The sequence below is a fragment of the Cloeon dipterum genome, chromosome X (genome assembly GCF_949628265.1).
Source record: "Cloeon dipterum chromosome X, ieCloDipt1.1, whole genome shotgun sequence".
Lineage (NCBI taxonomy): Eukaryota > Metazoa > Arthropoda > Insecta > Ephemeroptera > Baetidae > Cloeon > Cloeon dipterum.
The window spans coordinates 21,961,069-21,983,884 of record NC_088790.1 but is presented as its reverse complement, the minus strand read 5'-3'; the positions used below and the strand labels follow the sequence as shown (position 1 = coordinate 21,983,884).

General features: G+C 41.9%; 1 protein-coding gene across 2 annotated transcripts in view; it reads left to right on the top strand.

Moving 5' to 3' along the window:
- Window positions 1-22,816, top strand: part of LOC135945260 (protein tiptop-like) — a 50,873-nt gene that overhangs the window by 22,322 nt on the left and 5,735 nt on the right. For both annotated transcript variants that reach the window (XM_065492828.1, XM_065492829.1), the window contains exon 2: window positions 20,718-20,916. In XM_065492828.1, the coding sequence (XP_065348900.1) occupies window positions 20,718-20,916 (199 nt within the window). The remainder of the gene's footprint in view (window positions 1-20,717; window positions 20,917-22,816) is intronic.

Genomic DNA, 22,816 nt, shown 5'->3' with positions numbered 1-22,816 from the left:
ACCTCCTCGCACGCCTCGACGGAGAAAGAGATGAGCCCGTCGGTCGTCGGTTCGGTCGGTCGGTGCTCGTCCTCCTCCTCCGCCGCCGATGATAAAGATGCAGAAGTGAGTGTGTTGGCTTTGTGCTGCCGAGAGAGGTGGCATCCCTGACGACAGAATGATGTATTAAACAATCTCACGGGTCCTTTTTGATATTTCTCGTGCCGCCAGCAGCGTCGGCTGTTACGTTTTTGTGTGATGTGCTATATATTCATACACACCCAGAGAGAGAACGGCGCAGTCTTCATTTTAAATCACCCCGCGCAATATATGGCAAGCGTACCCGTTGTTTTTGCCTCGCAGATTAAAACGGCGTCTTTGGCGAAAAGACGTCAATCCGCCGGCTGACATCTGCTAGCCGGACTGCAGCAGATGAGACGCGCTGCTTCTGCTTCTGTTTCAGCTCGGGAAAATTAAAAATTGAAAATGTGCCTTTGTGTTGGGTGCCGTTATTATTCCCTCAGAGGTTTATCCACGTGCCGCTGGCGTGGTAATTTTTATAGCCGGAATTTGCATATTCGGTCAATTAACAGGTCTAATCTCGGTAAATCGAGTTGGAAAGAAGAAATCCGGCTCTATTGGCGTGGTGCGGTGTTTTTGTTGTTGCACCTTTTATAAGCTATTCCACAAGTGCTCCCTCTCTTTCTAAATCCGGCCCCGCGCGCGCTCACACACACACATACATACATACACCCGTGGAGCACTCTGCTCTCACACGCCGCTTTTGTGCTCCCTCTGCGGAGAAGGGTGGGCGGGGGTGGCAGTGGCGGCGGTGCTTTTCACCCACTTTGTTTGCCTCTTTCTTGGAGGAAGACGTTCGCCCGCCGAGAGAGCGGCGGGAAACCGGCGAAAACGCAACCCTCGTGGTCGCTCTGCCCGCCCGGTTGCATACTCCACACCGCCCGCGTGAGAAAACGTGCAAAGAAGATAGAGGCATGAATGGACTAAGCGATTTAATGGAGGAATAATTGTAAATGCATTTAACACCAACGCTATAGCCGGAAGCTATGTTTATAATAATTGATCACTACACAATGGAGCATTGTTCTGATTTATAATGCATACAAAGAAAGTTATTACCCTGAAACAACACGAGGAAATTAACAAATAAAGGGTGGATAGAAGTTAAAAATTTTAGATTAAAATTCCCTCTTCCCGGTCATTTCTGTACCAGAATAAAATTTGAAAATAAAGAGATGAAATATAATTGATGTTTTTCCTGATCATCAACCATATTTTACTGGAAATTTAATAAATATTTTATATTTGAAGATATGCCAAGTCGTTTTGTGTTGCCTAGAATGCAAACCGTAGAAGGAACGTGTATTTTAAAATACAATTTGATATTTTGCACTTTTTAAAATTATATATTACATTATGCGTAATTTTCTAACCACTTAAAAATCATGTTCTGTTGAAACAGACATAAAATATATGTCTGAAGTTTCATCTTGCAGACAAGAAAAAACTGCTCCAGGCTATCATACCCGCAGCTTTTACAGCAATTTAGATTTGCGCCAATTCAGGTGCAAATGCAAATTGCCGACATGAACAGTCGTTTCCCACACCACTCAAGCAGCAAAAATAATTGTTTTATAGTGGCCCGTTTTTCGATTAGAACAATCACGAAAAGCCGCAATACGTAAATGTACGAAATTTCTCCATTCCGAAGGCTGACTTGCCGCCGAGACGCACGCAATTACGTTCTCATTTTCCACCGGCTCAGCGTCGAAATTCGTTTCATGAAGTGATGAGAAGCAGAAAATCTATATCGTTCGGCCTCAAGCTGTACAATAAATAAGAAGTAGCGCAATGAAAGAAGGATAATATGTGCGAATGGATTTATTTTTGTTTCAGCCTGTGACATGGAACCGATGCATTGATTGGCATAAATTTGGAACTTGCTCCCCGCCAAAGCGGTCAACAATGACGCAATCATAACATTATTACAAGCCAGGAATACCAAAATAGATCAATTCAACGAGTAATTATTATAATTATCAGATACACAGTCCGCTGAAAATTTTTATTTCGACCCCTGGTCACTTTTCCGCAGTGCTGGAAAGCCAGGATTTTCATTTCGTCGCTGCAGGCTGGAAATAATTTGGCGCGCGGCAGCTTTTCAGCCGAAAAGATAGACAGGCAGGTCTTTACTTACTATAGTTGTCAAGCCATCAGAGAAATAAGACTTTGGGTGACTGACTCGTCTCTCTCTCTGGCTCTCCGGCAGCGAGCAGCAGTAGCAGCAGCGAGAGACGTCGTCGTCGTCGTCGTGCATTTCGCAGCAAAGGGGCTGTCGGGGGTGGCGGGGGTGGCGGGCGAGTTTGATTGACAGCCTGTCCTTCTGTCTTCAGCCACGGGCCTTCTAATCAATAATATGAGACAAGGCTCGCAGAAGGGCTACAGCTTTGCCACCGCACCGCACACACAGGCCACCCCCCACCCTGCCCCCTCCAACCCCACTCGTCAGCCCTCTTTTCAAATGATGACGGTGGTGACGGTGAAGGAAGGCGAAACTCCGGTGCTGCTGACGACTTCCTTGAAATGCGTCAAAAAACGAGGAAAACACTTCGCAAGCACATATATATATAAACTTGCAAAACTTTTGGCATTCGTGGGAGAGTGGAGATTTAAAGAAAAATCTCCGTCAAAAATTGAATCAATCCAAATTAGACGAAAATTAGAAAAATTCAGAAGTCAATAAGCGACTTTTTACGTCACTCTGCCCATTTTTGCGTGCCACCTCGGGGCCGGCGAAGCGTCCTTCCTCGTCGCTGCAAAGTTAATTATCGTTGACGCCGTCCTTCCGTCGACCGTTGCGCCAATTATGAAAAAATAATATCAATTCCACTCAGGTTTTGCTGACTTGGTGTGAGCCCTGCTCTCTCATTTGCGCCGAGTAAGCCGCCGGAAAATAAATATTGTGACACCTCATTCTGTCTCCCTGCGAGTGCCGAGTGCACTAATGAGAGCGGCTGCCGGAGAAATTCGATTAGGGCGCTCGAGGAATTGCTAATTGATTGCATTATCCGCTCTCCGATCAACCGATAGAAGATGCTTAAGTTGTGGCTACGATGGAGAGATTCATTTGAGTTTGGCCTTTTTTTAATTTTTGACGTTTTAGAGTGTTCTAGAATTCTTCTGCTACTTCAGCCTGGAAGTAATTACAATCGAGCAGGCAGCAACTCGAGACACTCACTCACTCGTTGAGATAGACACAAAGGCTATATGCGAAGGACAGCCGTCCCTCTGTCGTTATCGATTCCACATTTAACGGCAATTCCACCAGCACTTTCTTATAAATGTCCGCGCACGCTGTCATTGTTTGGAGTTATTCAAAGTAAGGACAATAAATTCAGCCTCAACGTCGAGTGCTACATGTTGTCATTCTTTTTGTTTGCCCTCTCCCGCGCGTGTTATTTATATTCAAAGCGACCTTTCGCACAACAGAAAAGACGGCGACGGACGTTGGCACGCTCGCACGAAATAGGAAACTTCAAGTCTGGTCCCAACTTTTAATTGTGCCCGACCGACTCGAGCCGATTCTGCAAATTCGCCTCGTTAGAAAATCTGGGAAATAAAACGAAATACGCGCGGTGCGAGGTGGAAACATTAACGTGTCACTTTAGCTGCCGTTTTCGTCTGTGAACTCGGATTATCCGCAAGAGGCGTCCGCGAATAAAATTTATAATTATGAAGACGCAGAACGAGAAACGTATGGCGTCTGGGCCGTTGTCCAATAAATTGTGCATTTACAAGGCGAAAAGGCAGCTCGCTCTTTTCGCGCCTGGACATCCTACGGGGGAAAATGTCGTCGTCGTAAGTCACTCAAAGCCCAACGCTCGAGCATAAAAAAGGACACGTACACACGCACGAAATGAGTGAAGGGCAGTGACACAAATAATCACTCGCACGCAATTATTGCTAATCCGGCGTTGGTCGACCTTCGCGTCAGATGTTCTCAACTTATTGCGCTGCATTTCGTGCTGAAAGAAAAGAAACCAGGAAAAATGCGCAGTTTCTGGCTTTCAAACTGATTTATTTTATTCCTCCTTTAAAGTAATAGTGAACTGGAAATGTTTACCATTTTAGGATTCATGATATATATTGTGTCATTTCTAATAAATCTATTTTGTTGTTTGAGAAAAACCTCCATTTATATAATTGTGATGAATTATCTGTTAAAAAGATGAGAACAGCGTTTAATTTTATATGTGATAGAGGTGGCAGCACTAGCAGGCCATCACCGTCAGCTCACTGATCGTTTTAAAACAAACAACAGTGGCTAGAAAAACCAAATGCCACTCTCCAAGTGCCGCTCTCGCGAAACGGCCTGCTTCCATCAATAAGAGAAATATTTCATTCATACTCGGCTGGCGCGAGAGGATGAAAAATCATTGTATCAAGCGTCGATTTTCCGCACTGCCCCACCGCCGGCCTGAGAGCAGCAGATAAAAATGCCTCGGCGCGCGGATAAAAAATGTAATGTAAAATAATTCAAAGTGCAAGAGTGTATCCAGTCGGACATGTCAAAGCGGTGATATATATTTGGGATTGAGTAACTCTCCGCGAGCGCGAGCTCACTCGCTCACACAAAACGCCGAGTGAAGGGCATCAAGCAAACATTATTTGCAGCTCTCTCGGAATAAAAAGCAGCTCTATAAATCTTTCATTTAGATGTTGTTCTCTTTGCATGGACGCGGAACGGAGGGAAAAAACCGAGTCATCCGCGCGCCAATCAAGGATGCCGTTCATTAGGCAGTGCCACTTATTTAAATTATTGCTGCCGCGCTGAAAAGTCGTCGCCGCCGCCGCGGACGGACGGACAAAACGCGCCACGAGATCTAGCTGCCACAGCCTCGCCTCTCCAGCCCGCCATAAATTAGGTGAAATTGCGCCAAATGTACTATCGGCCAATCAATCTCGCCTGATAGACCCGGCTCCGAAAACTCAATCGTCCACGTGTCCATTCGATCTTGCGGCTTTTTCTCCGAAATAGGTTGAAAATGATCAGATTATTTTTCAAAGACTCGCGAACTCAGCGGATTTAATTAATGCTCGATAAAACCAAATTTTATGAATTTTAAATAAAAAATTTTTAGGGCGTGCAGATGATATTAAACCGGATGACTCTCTGACAAATAAAATAAAATTATTTTTAATTAAAAATTATTGCTGATGACAAAAGTTGACTCGAATACCCAAAACTCTAGTTTAAATTTTGGATGTCTTCTAACTTCTAATCGAAGAGCTGAGCCAAATTCCCAACGCAAAAAAGGACAAATATCCTGCAGCTGGAACCCTGAGCAATTTGCCGCAAGTCCATTTTGCGCCGAGCACCGGTCCACTCGACTCCCGGCCGCAAGCAAGCGTGCTAGAGGCGCAAACACCGCACTTCCAACAGCAGTTAGGGCAATAACGTTTGTCTCGGCTGCGAATTGTCACTCGGAACTGTCCATCGCTGCCTCCTCAGTCTGCATGCAAATTGCCTGACACTCGCAGCAGCAGCCTGCAAACTCAAGGGGACGCCTGTCCAATATGCGAATGCCTGAGTGACACCAGAGAGGTGCACTTTCGCCGCACCAAGCGTCCTTTTTAGATCAACGTCAGTGACGTGCGAGGCACGAATTCTTTAAATTCTGCCACTAACCGTGCACGCCACTCTTTCAAGTTGATTAATTTTGCCTTTTCTTTCCTTTCAGGTAAGTGTGTGGCAAGGGTCTAGACGGTTTGGTATTATACCAACACACACACTTCGTGAGTACTTGTTTAGGTTCGTCGGATTAAGCGTTAAATTGAGGTTGTAACTAAATTCAATATAATTGTTCATTTTGGAATTCGCAAACACACAAAAATAATTTAATGCAGTGCAACTCGTACGTTTTATTTTTCGGGAAATAGCATAACAATGGGCTTAAACACTTGTTTAAATTTTTTGGTGATATAAAAGCCTTCTAAACAAGTTAAATGGCATTTTCACCCACAGGAACCTTTCTAATTTGTCTTTATGTCGAGCAATAAGGCTCTTGATGCATGGAAAAGAAAACTACTTATCTTTTAGATTGTGGCGGCCACGGCGCCAAGTAATTCACACAAGATGGTGACGAGCGACCTACCTGTAACTCACTTTTGTGAATTTTTGCATCTTTATATTTAGGAAATCTTATCTTCTGCTACAAATCCTAAACAACAAAATTTCCCCTTTTCCATATCATTGCAATATTTTCATATATTTTACTCAGTAAAAATTGCTACAATTTCTGACGCTTTTTTTCCGTAGCCTTCGGAAGCAGCTGAGGTTAATTTCAATGGGAAAGAGATTATTTGATTGAAAATAATGACTGTTCAATCATTTTCTTTGTACGAGATATGCCTGATCTGTAAATTGCAATGTGACTGACATGTTCATTGGAACAAAAAATATTTTGGTCTAGAAAATTCAACTAAAAATCAAATCTTTAGACAAAAATCCACCATTGATAAGTTTTGAAGAAATAATTATAAATTAAAATTAATTTTTAAACATGATTGGACCAGATTCAAACCGCGTTTTAGGGACTGTGGGTCACACATAACAAAATCTGCCCATTATTGCGAATGTGGAGTTGGAAAGACCAAGGAGTGAACAATTTTATCCCCTTGCCAAGTTTTTCACAATCACCGTAGACCCGGTGTAACGCGCCCTTAATTAACCCCCCGGCGAAGATGCGGCGGCACCATAAAGCTCACTCGGCCGCAAAAATCGCGCTCATAATTGGGGGGCCCTCGTCAGGCTGGCAGCGAGTGTGCACATACACGCGCTGCGGCTGGCGTGTATGTACCGTTTTCGCGCGATAAAGCCGTCGTCGTCGTCGGGCTGGCTGGCAGGGTTGAGAGTTGCGACGACGGTCGGTCACTCTGCAGGCATCGATTTTGTCTCAAAGCTTTTCTCTGCAGCGGCAAAGAGACACATCACCTCCAACCAACCAACCGCCCCTTTGCTCCAGACAGCTCTGACTGACAGCCACAGGCAGCTTGACACCTACGTCTCTGCCTGCCCCACATACCGCGCGCTCACTCGCTCGCTCGGCAAAACGCGCGCCCCTGGCTGCATAGGCAACCGGCCGAGACGCATGCATGACTTGCCTACAACATGCAAATGAGCCCGTTTTTGAAGTCAATTAAGCACGGCTTTGATTTGGCTTTGCACTGCAAATGTGCGACCGGCCGCACGGACAATTTGCTGAAAGGGGGATTTTTCACCAGCACGACTCGAATTAGCAGCTGTTGGTGCAAAGCTCTGATTTTATATTAAATGAGCTTCCAGAACGATTTAGGATTTTTATGGATAGAGAGACTGCGTTAAAATGTTGAAAGTCTTCGTGAATTTCATTTGCAAATTGGAGTAATTGAAATTCAAATAAAAAAATCATTGAGTATAAATTTTAGAAAGTGGTTTGGGGTGAACACCACCTTCAGTGCTCTAGGGGAGGTCAAGATGAGTCGAATGGTGTGCAGTTTTTGCAATTCTCTTGGTTAAAAGTCGAGATCGGTCGCTCAAATATTTGCAATAAAAAACACTTTCCCATTTTTAAGAGGAATTATTGCATTACTAGCAGATGAGAAATCCAAAATCCAAAATGGACCCCCACTGTAAAGAACGAATAAACGTCTTTTTTCTTTTTTCAAATTCAATTTCCAATGCAGAACAACACCAAGAGGGGAGCAACGAAAAATCCGGTCGGCTTGGGAAAATCAGGGGTATATTTACATGTTTACAGTCGAAAAATACTCTAATTTAGCCTGATTATTATGATATCTTATACGAGTTTCTAGACTGAATAGTTAAACAATCTTTGCTATTTTTATTTAATGTTCCCAAAATTTAAATTTCCCAAAATTCAATTTTATTTTGCAATTGATGTATTTTGAGAGAAACCTCAATTATTGTTCTCCTGTAATATCGGTTTGAAATTTAACTTAAAATATATATCTAGAACAACACAAAAAGTATTGTAAAAGAATTGACGCTTTAGTCCAATTATTGGAAGAATAAAACATGAATTCCTATTCACCCACCCTACCCTTGGTCTCGTGTGTGTGCGCCCGTGAATTATTATTCCGCGGCGGGGGTCGCTCAGCACCTGACGTTCCACTTTAAAGACGATTTCGGCGTCAGAAAAAATAATTAATTTTTGTTAATGACTTGCACTTTATTGATTGCTCGCCGGAGAAGAAATTGCTCAGCGTGGCGGAGCAGGGAGAAGAGGGATGAGCCGAGCCAGGCAGCCAGCGCGCATTCTCTCTCACTCGCACATAAATTGTCTAATTCTCTTTCCATTTATTCTGGCGGTGGCGAGGCAGGGATAGGAGCCATCAGTCACCTGTCTGTCAGGCGTCAATCAACATCAGGCGCTCCTATTCTCTGCGAAGTGGGGAAGGAAGGTCGCTAGCTCTCACGTGGTGCCAGTGGCGCAACACACAAAACTCGCCAGATCGATTTTGGGCCCTCTTCAAGAAGAAATTGCACGGAAAATCTCGTTCGCAATTCAAAGAGAAACGTGATTTTTGGATTTTTGGTCATTTGATATCAGGGTTTTAGGTCGATGAAAAAAAATAGTTTTATAATTTCACTACTCTGGTGGGATTTAATTCGAATTTCAAGCTGATTTCAAATTAATTCTCGAATTAACAAAACATTCAGTGCAATCGTCGAGTTTAAATATTCTTAATATCCTTAATAGGAAATAGTTGTACGCCGTTGGCGTTAAATAAATATTCTAATCTAATCTAATTTCCTTACTACAAAATCAAATTGAAATTTTGTTTTTAGAGTTATTGATTTATTAATGTTACACTGCATTAAAAGCAGGAAATTTTCTACTTTAAAATTTTTTTTAAATAAAAATCATTTTGTGGATTAACAAATTTTAAAACTTAAACTGCCCATTCAAATTATTTTATTTAAGAAATTAAGAATTTGAAATATAAACTATTGCTGTGAATAATGGTATATCAAATCGAGGCTGCAAATTCGAATTAATTTGCACGAGAGTCGTAAAATTTGGCCCGATGACGCCCCTGAGCCGGTCTTCCGTCTACCAAGCGCGGCGAATAATGTTATTTAGGAGGCGCGCGAGGGAATTTTTCTGCAGGTACCACCTAATCCAGCACGAGGCCGAAAGAAAGACCTTAATTTAGTACCAACCCGACTGATATTATACACAGAAAAAAGGCAATAAAAATGAGGAGAGACAGCAGTCATGACGAGCCCGGCCAGACGTTTCAAGGTTACATCAATCGAAATCACCTGCCAAGTGTAAAATCGACCAATCAGTTATAGGGGCAATAAGACGGGAGAGAAAAAGGATCAGTCAGTCTGGCGTCTTGTCATCGCGAGAGACGCGCTCGTAAAATAAGAGTCGAGACCCCTTCCTTGATCACCAGATGGGTGGACTGTACATACACACCGAGTGTGTGTGTGTGTATGTTTTAAAGTGCGTATCTCGTTGCCGGTGAGGCAGCTGTCAAAATCGCCGCAGACCGGGCTCGTCACACCTGAAAACCTTAAGCTGATGGATAGGTGTGCGTCCTGAGAGCTTTTTTACTACTTATATAAAGACCATGAAAACGGTTTGCATTCTGGCACAGCTGCTGAAAATGTCTTATTATCAGCTATGAATATTTTAAGTCACGTTTGATTAAGCTGAAATGAGTTTGCGGTCGGAACAAAAACGTCCGAAATTAGAAGCGATTTTACGACGTAAGCGCAGAATTGATTCAAGTGATGGAATGTCGGCTGAAAACGCGCCGTGAAAGGCAAAAAAGTCGTGCACGGGTATGCAAAAACAATAATTCCTCTCGCAGCGTTGGCTCGCGCAGGTTGATTTTTGTGATGGCGAGTAATAAAACGTTACCCACACCGCCTAGAGGTGTCATAAAGAACGCACACACGGCTTAAATAACAGAGAGCGAAGGCTGTTTGGATGCTGATATAAAAGAATCGCAGCAACATCAAAGCAACGAGCGAGCGTCTCTCCCATCAAAGCTGCGCGGGATGACGCGAGGGGCGCTGCTCTTTGCTCCTCTCGCTCTCTTACTCACTTGTGTGTGTGTGCACATAGAGAGCCAGCGTCGCGTTGTTTGCCCAGCCACGCGTTTTTTGCACGTTCGCTGCGAGTAACGAGCTGCTTAATTAACCGCAATTAGCCACAAGTGCGTGCCGGGTGCGTCCCACACAGACCCACAACATTTTATCCACCGATATATTTTTTGAATTGAGGAAGGGGTTTGAATTAAAATTTTAGGACCAAAGTCGATTACACGATGTGACGTTTAAACCACTAAAACTATTTTCGAGATATCCTCTTCCAACTTTATGAGATTTAAAACCAATATCCAAATTAATTTTTTATCGTTCCAAATAAAATCGTCTGAATGAAATGATGCTAAATACTCACGATTGAATTTGAGATGGTTTTCCTGCCAATAAATTTGATTTTTTTTTTCTTTCAAATATTATTGGTTTTGTGTAGCCTGGCAAAATGTGTAGCAAATTCTGTTGTTGATTTTTTAATTATTGAACGAATCTTACTATTTATTAAGATTCAATACAATTTTTTAAATCTACTAAGAAGTAGAATATTTTAATACAGGTAAAATATAGTTTAGACACAATTTGCGATGAAAAGGTTTGGGCTGTGGGCATCGTTGAAAATTTTTCTGGAAGTAAAAATGACACATCAATTTAGAGTCAATATTGCATTAAGGAATCAAGATTGAATTCTAATCAAGAATTTAATAAATTCATCACGAAGTTAAACGTAGCATAAAAATATCCCCGTCAGGTTTTGGACACTTTAAGTACCATTTCAATATTTTATATTTTGCAAGTAGAAGGTCAAATTCCACTACCTTATTTTTATATAACAATCGGTTCACCGCAATAATCCTGAGGAAAATTTTACGTAACTTGCAACCGCAGTCAGATAACCTGAGGAATGTTAGAAATAAAATCTGATATTTTGTTGACAGAAAGGTTACAGTTGCTTTGACGCTCCAGCAATAGATGTTTAGGAACTAGGAAAAGCGTCAAATTTCAATCCAAAATATTGTTTTTCACTTTATGCAAGAGGTGTTTTAATTTTTCTGCCGATCTATTTCCTCCAAATACAATTATTTTATTTTTATCATTCAAGTGGAGGTCAATGAAAAGTATTCAAGTTAATTGAATCATCTTTATACAATTGGAATGAGAGCTGTGACAAAAATCAATCGCGAGTCGCACAATAGAAGAAATCTTGGATTTTCCTCTCTTCTCCGTTTTCCAATATCCAATCTGAGGCTTTTTGCTCGGCGGTGGCGGCAATACGTGCCCGTCGTCGGTGGCTAAATATAAAATCCATCCGCCCGCCCGACCGTGGCAAGAGCGCCTCAATCACATTCGACTGTCACTTGATTCCATCACGACGAGATGACAATCTCGAATCAAATTGAAAAGCAGCAGACATGCAATTGTCTGTGACACATTTTGTCAAATGCCGCGGTGCCTGTCGCTGGCTCTCGTCTTTTTGGACGCCTCCATCACTCATGCGTGATTATTGATGGTGACACCGCTCCATCATTATTACTGATCACCTAGCAAAAAGCCTCTCCGCCAATTAATCATGCCGGCCCGGCCGCTGCTCTCGCCTGTGCGTGAAATTTCATTTGGATTCAAATGTAAATAAATTACAACAGGCCCGCCAATCGGGGCTGACCCGAGAGCAGAGCCAATTTGCTCCGCTCCAAAAGTGACCTGACCGGAATTTCGCATATTGGAGACGTGTTTTTGATATTTCACTTGTCACCGCGCGTTTTCGGCTCTTCGTTAGCTTTTCATTACGCTGATGAAACGACCGCTCCAATTGCGGAGAGTAATTATTTTTGGCACGAATGAGAAATGTGGATGAGGAGTGCGAAATGAAACTGTTTTTCACTGATTACAAAAACACAAAACTTGCTTGTATATATTGTAAAGGATTTTGATGGTTTCAAATTGGAATTCGAAACCTTGCTGATTTTTTTTGGAATTTAAAAAAGATGATTAAGGAACGGAGACGTTCTTAAAGCGTGAGTAATTGGCTCATAACATATTTTTATGCTGACAGTTATTATTAAAAACTTTTAACCTTTTAACCGGTTGATACTAAAGATATAGAAATCGTGGTAAATGTATAATTATTCACAAAATATTCATGAAAGTAAAATTTGTTTTTCGCACTATAATTTGTATGGTTATAAAACGACTCAATGTGAGAATCCGAGCGAATTTTGGGGTCGAACGAATGCTAATTTACGCCTACGTTTGACTCTTACATTGCAATTTGCAATGATGAGTCCATTCGGATTTGGGAGGGTTGCGAAAGCTTTCCGAATCGCAACTTGCTGGTTTGTGTGAATGAATTCGAAGGGTAGAATGCCTAGCATTTCAATAAAGACCCCGGTGTGGGGGGGGGGGGGGGTAGTAACACGAGCTAGTCCTTTTTGTAGACTGGGCTTTCCATCAATGAGGCCTGAGTGCCCATGTTATCCGTTCGCGATGTACTGAGGAAGCTGAGTTTTTGCGAGTTGTTCGTTATCAGGGGAATGGAACCGATCAAAAGCATAAAAATAAAAAATTGGAACAAATTGATTAATTGCAAAAAAAAATCAACTTGTCCTGATAAAAATCTTATTAATTCAATACTGAAATGAAAAAAGTCCTGTCTGTATTCCTCACTTCTTGTCGTTCCTTGAATAGAATATGATTCCAAACGAAAAAATGGCATTTATTCCTCAAGATCAAAATCAGAAAAAAATAACTTAGTCTCTTGTTGTTAGCGGTCAATATTACAGATACGGTGATCCGCGATGTGCAGCTCATTTTCACAAAAAGTGGCGACTTGCAGGGAAACTTGGACGTGAAGGCGCGCACTTTCTTGCTTGCAAGCGTTTACAATGAGGGCCAAGAGGGGCTGCGCTGCTGTGTGCTGATTTACGAGGCAGCAGTGTGATGTGTCACGCCGCATTTTCGCCAGCTTATATTGAAAGCTCTAATTCACTCGATTGTCACACACTCCGGCGGCACGTTATACCCAGAAGTTTCCAACTTTTAATGTGTCAACATAAAAATAGCGAGAGCAGCGCAGCACACACCGCCCGAATATTATTATTGATATAAATTATAACGCGCTCTTGTCTCCGGATCGTAAATTTTCGCGCTTTTTGCACCGAGGCATTGGCTTTCCCTCTTGCGACTTGTTCGACACGGCCCAGGAATTTTGGCCGCTTCTTCCTCCAACTGAGCAGACATTTTCCGCGGGTTTTAAATCAGCACGGGACAGCCTAAGTAGCTGACTAGCCGACTCCGCGATCAGAAACGTGATTGAAGGCCCCTTTTAAAACGCGAAATAAAAATAGAGCATGCGTAGAATGTATCCAAAAAATATTTCCATGACTAAGAAAAAAACTTAAGGCGAAAAATCATTGGTTTGCTGTCGAATTTTTCCCAGCACTTCATTTAGGATTTTTAAGTTAACACAATTATTGCAAATTGAATAAACGATTTGAACTTCATATAAAATTCCTTTAACCTATCTTCTATGTCCAAAATAGTCTTTATTGATAAATAATCGTTTGAAGGCGAAAAATAAACCATAAAAAAATCTTTACGATTCAATCCCTGTATCAACAATGCTTCTTGATTCTTGCGGATCTTTCTTACATCCATGCTCTCAAAAGAAACAAGAACAGAAAATATTTCCTTGAGGATTGATACATTTTAGTGTCACTGAGGTGCAAAATTTAGCGACGAAAGACCGGCAAAGAGCAGCAGAAAAGTGTAATAAATTGCGCGATCAATCAGTCTATTTGCATCAGTCGCAATGAAGTCGTAGGCAGCTGATTAATTTGTCAATTGTCAAAAGTCAATTTCGCACGTCATAGGCAGGGGAAAACACTCAATTTGTCGTCATCCAGTCTCGTTTTGGGTTGCATTAGCGTTATTGAGCGCGTCCGCGCACATTTCAAAATATACGTACGCTCGCCCCGAGTATTTTCATTTGATGCACAAAAGTGTCACAGTCAATCACTCGTCATGCTTTGTAATCGTTTTGACGTCGTGGCAAAAGCCGCGTACGGTGATGTGCGGCGACGGTAATAAGGCACGGCAGTTTAAAACCGGGCACAATTACGCGCGCGACGAATGCATCATCGACCATCCTGACGCCGATTAATTATTGAAAATTTAATCACAATCGAATCATCGGCCCCTAAGCACCTTCACGATTGATTTTAGAGTGGGTGGCGCGAAATATGCTTTTAAAGCAGAGACAAAGAGGGTGTCACTATGGCGTCAATCTTGAATGGATTCGCAGGGGAGGCGGTATGGCAAAATTTTTACTGACCAGCTCTCGTTGAGAGTAAAATCAGATGAACGGAGAAGATTTATTTCTAAAAAATTGTTTAACAGCCAAATAATTATTAAATGGGTATTTAGTTCTTTTGTCAGGGGAGCCAAAATTTTTATAAATATTTTAAAGAATCAGATTCAGTGAAATTTGGGCTAGAGTTCTGTCGAAGCAACCATATCGATTTCAATTTAATTTCTTCAAATAAAGTTTGAAGTAAAAAAACTGTAAAAATATTTAACTCCGCTTTTAAAATGCAAATTAAATTTAATTATATCCTAAAACTTTGGAGAATATTTTATAAACTATTTTGTTTTTATAATAAGGCAAGGTTTTAAACTCGCCCTGATTTTTGTTTGTTTTCTTTTTAGATGAATTCATAGCAAGTTATTAACAAATTTCGTTCATCTAAATTAAAAGCCCCAGCGTGAAGTGACAATAATTGAAGCTGCCACGCAATTGGTATAATTCCACGAGGTGCACTTTAAGCTTTAAAGGCTTGGCGTGTTGCTTGCTGCTCTCTGATGTGTTTTGCAGAAAATGTGCTCTGCTCGCCCGCGCTCGTTGCATGGGGAATATTGACAAGAGAGCGTGTGCGGCCGTTATAATAATACATAATGTAGCGAGATGGGCTCATTAAGTGCTGAAAAAAGTGGCTTGATAGGGTGCAGCTTTTTGTAGGTGGAATTTAACGAGCGTTTAAAAAAGCTGTAAACGACCTCAGTCGTCACTCCAAACAAACTCTCCGCGGCCGCGTATATAAAAAGGAGGCAAGAGAGGCTCGGCAGCCAAGGAAAGAAAATATTATCGTCGTGTGCTGTGCGCTGCCGAGTTCATCAAATCGTAAACGAGTCGGCATAATGGTGCGTTATGAACGCTTTGTCTGCTCTGATAAAACAACACGTTCCACCGCAGCCACCGCTGCATGCCACGCGATGCCAGGCATTTCAGGTGGACTCTCGCATTTTTTATTTAGGAAAGGTCCAGGATTTGGGGTCAACGCGCTTGTTAAATATTGAAATAAAATTTCACGTATTCAACAGCTGGTCCAAGGCTCGCTGTGCACTCGCTTGTAGAATTTCAAAGACCTCGAATCAAATTTAATTGAATTTGTAATTACTGACTGGATTAAAAAGCAACATAAACCAATTAAATAATTAGATTTTTGCATTATTTTCTGTTAAAGCCATCTGGATTTTTCCAGCTCTAAAGCGTCTAGGTCTGGCCTTTCAGGATTTTTTTTTATTTTTAATAATAGCCCAACCAATTAAATTTGAATAACTATCTAAATAATTTAAAATTCAAATATTATTAATTGGGAAGCACAGTTGTAATTGTACACAGAGCTGAGAAACGAGCAATTTAAATTTTGATAAATCCAATTCATTTTTCCTTGCCATTCCTTTCTCAAGTTTCCCTCGGCCAGCTGCTTATTATTTTCTCAATCTCAAGTCTCAAGTGAACCCCGCGTTATGCATGTTCGCTCATTACTCTCTCTTAGATGGTGGACGGCGATAGGCGAGGATGACTTATGCACGGCGCATTATAAGCACATATGCATGATTTCCAGGAATCCGAACAATTTCACAAAAGTGCATCTTACGTGTGTCGCTCAAGAGCAAGGGTACGGTGGAAGCCATTGTCTTTTCGCTGCAAAAATCTTTCTCTTTCTTTCTTTCTTATTGAAATGGAAATAAAATTCATGATGGGTAGGCGGGAATGTAGGTTTATATATAAGGCAACTCGACTGCTTTAATGAAACAAACACACGTCGTGCGCTGCTTTAAATTTCATTTGCCAATAGCCATTTACTTAATGGGAGGGGCCTAAAAGTACCTGTCGGTAATAATTCAATCACTGTCGGTGACAACTGTATATATAAAATAAGTAAATGTAGCCGCGTCGCACACACACACACACACACACACATACACTTAAAACATATACACACACGCGAGACTGCTCTCTCTCTCTCTTTCTCTCTCCACACGCGTTCGAACGCGCGGATAAAAAGGCAGAAAGAGGTTCTTCTTGGGCTCGTCGAGAGCCGCGAATAATGTGAAACGGCAGCCCAACGATTTCGATTATTTATTTATTTATTGATGTTGTTGCGTGCTTTCTGCGGGAATGCGTGTCTTACGCGCGTTGCTTTCAATTTGTGCGCTCGCCTCTGCAGCGCTATTTTCTCAATCGTTGTGTGTGAATGCTGTGATTAAAATATTTCTTCCCCTCTTACTCTCAAACGAAGCAGATTTCTTTTTCAAAATTCCAAAATTGACATCAACTGTTAATTTATATTTACAAATTCCAGAAATATATCTTGCATCATGTTATTTATTTAAATTTAATTTGGAATGTTGCATAAAATTATGTACTGATGCTTCATATCACAATTGTTTAAGATATAAATTAATATAAGTAATTTTCTACATTTATTTGGGTTGTGCATATTGACTGACTGCAGATATTCAATTTGGTTTTAACATGGAAAAGGACTGTTGATAATCAGGAGCAATAAATCTTCTCCTTCAACTCGTCGAGTTTTTACTCATTTTAATCTATCGTCTTGGCAACGGGAATTAATAATTATTATGATCGTGAGGTACAGACGACAGTAGTTTAAAACATGCGTGGGTAAAAAAACGCAGTGTATTTGCAACTTTATATCCATAATTTTCGGTTCTAAAAGAGAAAGTTAAAATATCTAAATGTTCCACATTTTATACTTTGAATTTTGTTTTGAAAAATTTCTTCCCATTTAGTTGAATTTTTATTAGTAGCACTTAAACTTGATTTTCAATCCACGACCGTACATTTTAGTTGAGCACAGAGTGAGCAGATATTAAAGTAAAAAAATGCTTGGGAAGGGTTTGGTCTGTCTGTCGCACTTGTTGTGTAATAAAACCTAATTGGCGTCCACCTGTTAAACACACTATTACTGTGGAAAGAGACGCAAACCACCCGGCTCTACTTTTTGCTAATTTCCCGCTCCGTGAGTGCATAGCGAAACAGCAATTCCAACTAATTGCCCCCAAAAAAGACCGAAATTGTGGAGTTTCCGACTGCAACCTGCCTTACACTCGTGACTGTCATTTTTCTGTGACCATCGCATAATGCTTAAAATCATGAAACATTTTAAATATGAAAGCAGCCGTGTCTTGTCATCTTGTATTATAAATTAATAATATTGCCAGTATAAATTGATATGCAAATTTCAGTATGAGCTAAAAGTCTTTTATTTGGAATTTCAATAATTTCTTATTAAATTTTTCCTCTCTTGAGGGTGCTGGCGGAAATACATCATTTGTGATTTCTAACCAGACGGAAAAGTGTCTGGTGCGTGTACGGGCGAGCACTTTTCTGATTGCTTTTTCGAATAAGATTTGCAATAATGAAAAGTGATGTGCCCGTGTTCAAACGCCAAACGGCAGCTCAATCGAAATATTTTGAGAGCTTGTGTGACGTTGATTTAATTAAGCGAGTGTCAGCAGCATCGCGAGGAGCAGCAGCAGCAGCAGAGAAAGAAAGTTTTGTACGAGAAGAACCGAGTGAGCGAGCGAGAGAGAGCATAACTTTGTGTTTTGTTTGCGGAACACGCGAGATGTCGCCGAGGAGATTAATTAATTTGATATCGAGCGAATTGACTGCTTCGCTTGCTGACACTTTGCTGAAAGTTGTCAGCGTTTGACAGGAAAAATGCATCGCGACACGTCACAATTGTTACAATTTATTGCCACTTTAGCTCTTTTCCTGGTTGTGTCCCTGATTGACTCGAGAAGGTTTTCTCGTTAATTATTCCAGGAGGGGAACGCAGGCGCAGCACGCAGTTTATTTCTTTTCCAAGCGCAAGGAAAACTGCAGGGTAAATTAAAAACAAAAACTCTTGATTAAACACGCAGAGTCGCACGCATCCAGCTTAGCTGGCGTCTGCCGCGATTTCATACGCATTTTCCGGCACCCCCGAGCGAGTCTCGGGCGAAGTTTTGCGAAAGAATAAGGGCTGAGAGCGCTAGCTCTCTCAGTGCTGGTGATGATGACGAGTCTCGAGAAGAGTTGGTTTGAGCCTGCCTGCGGATGATTTTCTTGAAATACGACTGTCATGTCTTCATCACATCCAGCTCACGTTATTCAACTGTCACTCACAAAGTATAACAATACATTTGTCAGTCTATATTTAAACGGGCGGGCATCAAGACGCGCCGCCGCCGCGTCTCCGCCACAAACGTATAATATCTCCTCTAAACGCGCACGAGACTATGGAAAGATAGCCCCTTTTAGAGCAAACGTTTTGTTTGGCTCAAATTAATTAGTAAAAAATATTTTTGCATGATATTTTAGTTTTAATTTTACCCTCCACGCGGTAATTTTCTCTTTGGGTCAGTCTACGGCAAAAAAACCTTGTTGCTCCGTGCCCTTCGAAGTACAGAAGTCACCGCCCAAAATCACTAAATTGTTTTTTAAATATTCATAAAATTATTCAATTACCAATTTTTTTAATCATAAAAACTTATTTCATTTTTCGTGTTTACTGGTTCCAGTTGTGGTCCTGAACAGTCAAGGCTCATTTTAAATTAACTGGCGTGATTTCAAATTTAAATCAGAAATGAGAGCAACGCAAATGAAACAAATTCTAAGAAGAATGTGTTCATTCTACATTGTGCACTTACTTTAAATCAACCGATAATCATCCTTCCCGCGCACAGGAATCCGCAAGGAGGACTAATTAAATTTCTCCGTTGAAGAAAAGAATTCCAGCCGAGCGACGTAAATCAATTTGCAAATTCAATTACCGCGAAACAGCTTGGGAAAATAAAATTTCCTCCGTATGTGTGTGTGAGAGTGTGTAAAAGGCACCAAGTGAGTGCATCTCTGCTGTGAGAAGGAAAAGAAAACGACGACGATCGGAGCACTAAAGAGAGAGAAAGAGAGAAGAAGCAGCAGGCATTTAAATTTATGGAGAGTAGATATTTAAAGCAGATAAAGACATATTTATCTCCTTATTTGAGCGAATAAATTTCAGCCAGGGAAAAGTGGGTCCTGGTGGCATTATGGTTTTATATTGTTGCCGCCGCTGACGAGCATACTAACTAAACGGGCAAAAAGCGCGAGGGAGGGGGGTCGGCGGGGGAAGCAGTCTTTTTGGGATTTTTGCCCGATGCAAAAAGAGCTAGAGATAGCAGTAGCAGCAGCGTTGCTGGCGCACACAGAGAATAAAATCTACCAGCAGATTGACATCGGACATAAATACATCAGAGAGAGACAATGGCTGATAAATCAGAGCTAGCAGCGGCGGCAGCACACGGAGAGAGAGAGAGAGAGGGAAACGACGGGCCCGCAATAAAAAATACCACCGAGAGAAGCTGCTAGCTGCAAATCTCGCATCTTGCGTCCGGACGCATGCACGCGAAAACGCCGGAACCGAATCCGCGCTGCAGGCTGCACGGATTGATTCCCCCGTGCGAAAAGAAGTACTGTTTGCGCTCTGCTGCGAGAAACGCGGAGCAGCTCACGGAGACCAGGAGAGCGCTTTTTAATTAGCGGTTAAAGCGAGTGACTCTTGAGACTTTTTTCCCTCCGTCTCTCGACTGGCGTGATCGCCAAGAGAGCAAATTAATTCAATCAATACGACGCGTCTGCAGGGTGACTGAATATTTGAGAGGTCCTCCAGAAAAAACAAGCAGAGACTTTTCTGATAGCTCTTGGTCTTACTATATAATGATCTAAATTTAAAAGAAAATGATAATTTTACTAAGACTGAGATCAAATAATTGACAAAAAATGACAATTGACCTTTGCTCCAACGAGATTCCACTAAATTTTGTTGAATCGAACTTTGCATTTTTTGCTAGCCAAAAATATAAATACTGGATGAAATTCAATAAGTTTTAAGGAAAATTCAAGCAACGAACCAATACCAAGTATAAGATTTTTGACAACCTAAGCCCACGTTCAATACCTTTTCGTGAAATCTAAAACCATCGGTATATTACTTCTCATTTGAGGGACTTCCTACTCTTTAACGAAATAAATTACGATTCTCGACAGAGAGATGTGAAAAGCACACAAACATTGCAGTTGATATCTTCATAAGAATATTTTGGCTTCAACTCAATTCTCGAAGCCTAAATTAATTTAAGTTGAACTGGATTTTCTGTATACTCAGCAGTTTCATTCCAATTGTTACCATTTCTCGTCACCTATATCTTGAAGACATTTTATTTGTACCACTTGCAATTATTCTAACGAGTTGTCTTAATTTCTGATTCGCAGGGGAAGGCGGCGTGGAGATCCCTTGCACCGACCAGGACGAAGGGGCCGAGTCGAGCGACGGCGAAAACTCGGTCGGCTCCGGGCCGGTCAGTCCTCCAGCCGATGACAATCCGCTGGAAGAGGCCATCGCCATCAGCCGAAAGTCGATGAGTCCCCCGGCCAAACTGAGCGTCGTCTCGCCGGAGCTTCTCATGCAGAGGTACGTGTACGCGAAAAATAAATTAGCTAATTGTGTTTGTAAGAGAAAAGAAGAGATCTGTGAGCGAGATGAGTGTGTGTGTATGTTGTTGGCTGCTGCCGTGGAGAACGGAGACACGCCCTGACGCTTCCTCTTTTTTCGCAGCAAAGACACGCTTTTGCTGCTGATTTACGGCCTGATTAGTTCGTCTGCTGGGTAAAATGCAAATCTCGCTGAGACACGTTGTGTCAATGCCACCCTCAGGCCTCTCGGTTTAATTGAGCACGCAGCACTGGAGAGGGAAACGAGGCCGCTGCCGGGTCAATCTGTCCCTTAATTACGCAAAGTGATTTCCAATCGTGCATTTATTAGACGACTGTTCCCCGGCCGGAAATAAAACCTGACCGTTCCATATATATAATAGTCATTTGAAAATTTCAAACTCTCAGAAGATTTTGAATTTAAAAGATTTTTCCATGTTATCTATGAAAAAATGTATGTTATAACAAAATCATCGGTGAACAAATCCTAGAAAGCATTTTAAAAGAATTAAAATTATTAATAAAATTTATTTGTGCCATGGGAAATACAGGAATATATTTTATGAATCCCATTTCAAAGCAGGAAACTGAGATAAATTTTAGTCTTGCTACCATTTCTTAAGACAGCTTTGTACAGAAATTTTAGTCGTGAATCCAGAAACTTAATTCATGCAAATTGCTCGGATTAATTTCCGAACAAACAGCGCGGTGGCACACAAACCCTCCTCGATCCAATAACCAACACGTGCGCAGAGCAGCGAAATTCGGCGCCGTTTATGCCTTGAATATGATTATCTGCGAGCGCAGCAAAAGTCCCCCTGCTTACTTTTTCGCCGGATAATGTGCATGCAGTTGCGTTATTTATGCGCAATTAAAACGCACCACGTCTCTAATACATCCTCCGAGGAGAGAGAGAGAGAGAGAGAGAGAGAAAGAGCGCGGCGAGAGAGATGAGTCAGTCATATACGCGTCGGCAATAAACGTCGCGCGAGCCGTGATATATTGCCTCGTGTATCTTAATAAATACCGCAAAATCTGCGCCCATAAAGCGTGCATTTTTAACAAAAGTGCGTCCGGCAAGCCGGCTTGATGAGATAAAAGGGTTTGCCTCGGCTCAGGGGGAAGTCCGGAACTGGATCTGAATTCAAAAGGGAGGAATAAGAGTTATTGCTAAGGAAAAGTTATTTCAATCGGCCAGAACCATTCAGAATCGACTGGAATTCACATTCACACCTTGGTTGATCTATTGGCTCACTTGGACGTTCTCCAAGTTAATAAGTACTTTATGGATACTTGACGTGACTTGAGCAGAACAGTAGCATTTTTATTTCAAACAATCGATGAGAATCACTGAAGCGAAACGCAAAGACTGTCGGTCAATTTGAATCGAACTGCACGTGAAATCGCACCCTCTCGCCGAGTCGTGGGTCTCGCGGTGGCGGTTTCCCCTCGGCCTAGTTGGCCGGAGCGCTCACGGCGGCGCTCGGGCCCTTTCTGCTCGTCGTTCGCCGGCACAGCATCCACCAGGAGGAGACGAGCGAGTGAGAGACGTTGGGGTTGGAAGGGGGAGGGTTGATATTTACTGCCCCCTAGTAGCCATTATCGTAAATCAACACCAACATTCATTCTCTCTCTCCGACTCCCGCACACCCTCCTTTGCTTCAGCAAAACCTCCCTCTTTTCTAAAAACCTCCACCACACCCTCCAGTGCGCGCGCCCTCCAGCAGCCCTCTCCATCCGTCCGTCCGCCGCCCCGCGCGCTTTTGCTTATAAGAACCAAATTATACTCGTGCTGCACGGGCCTTTTTTCCACTTTTCCGCCGTATTTTTGCCGCCGCCGACCTCTCGCCTCTTGTCTTTTACGCATCACAATTTCATCT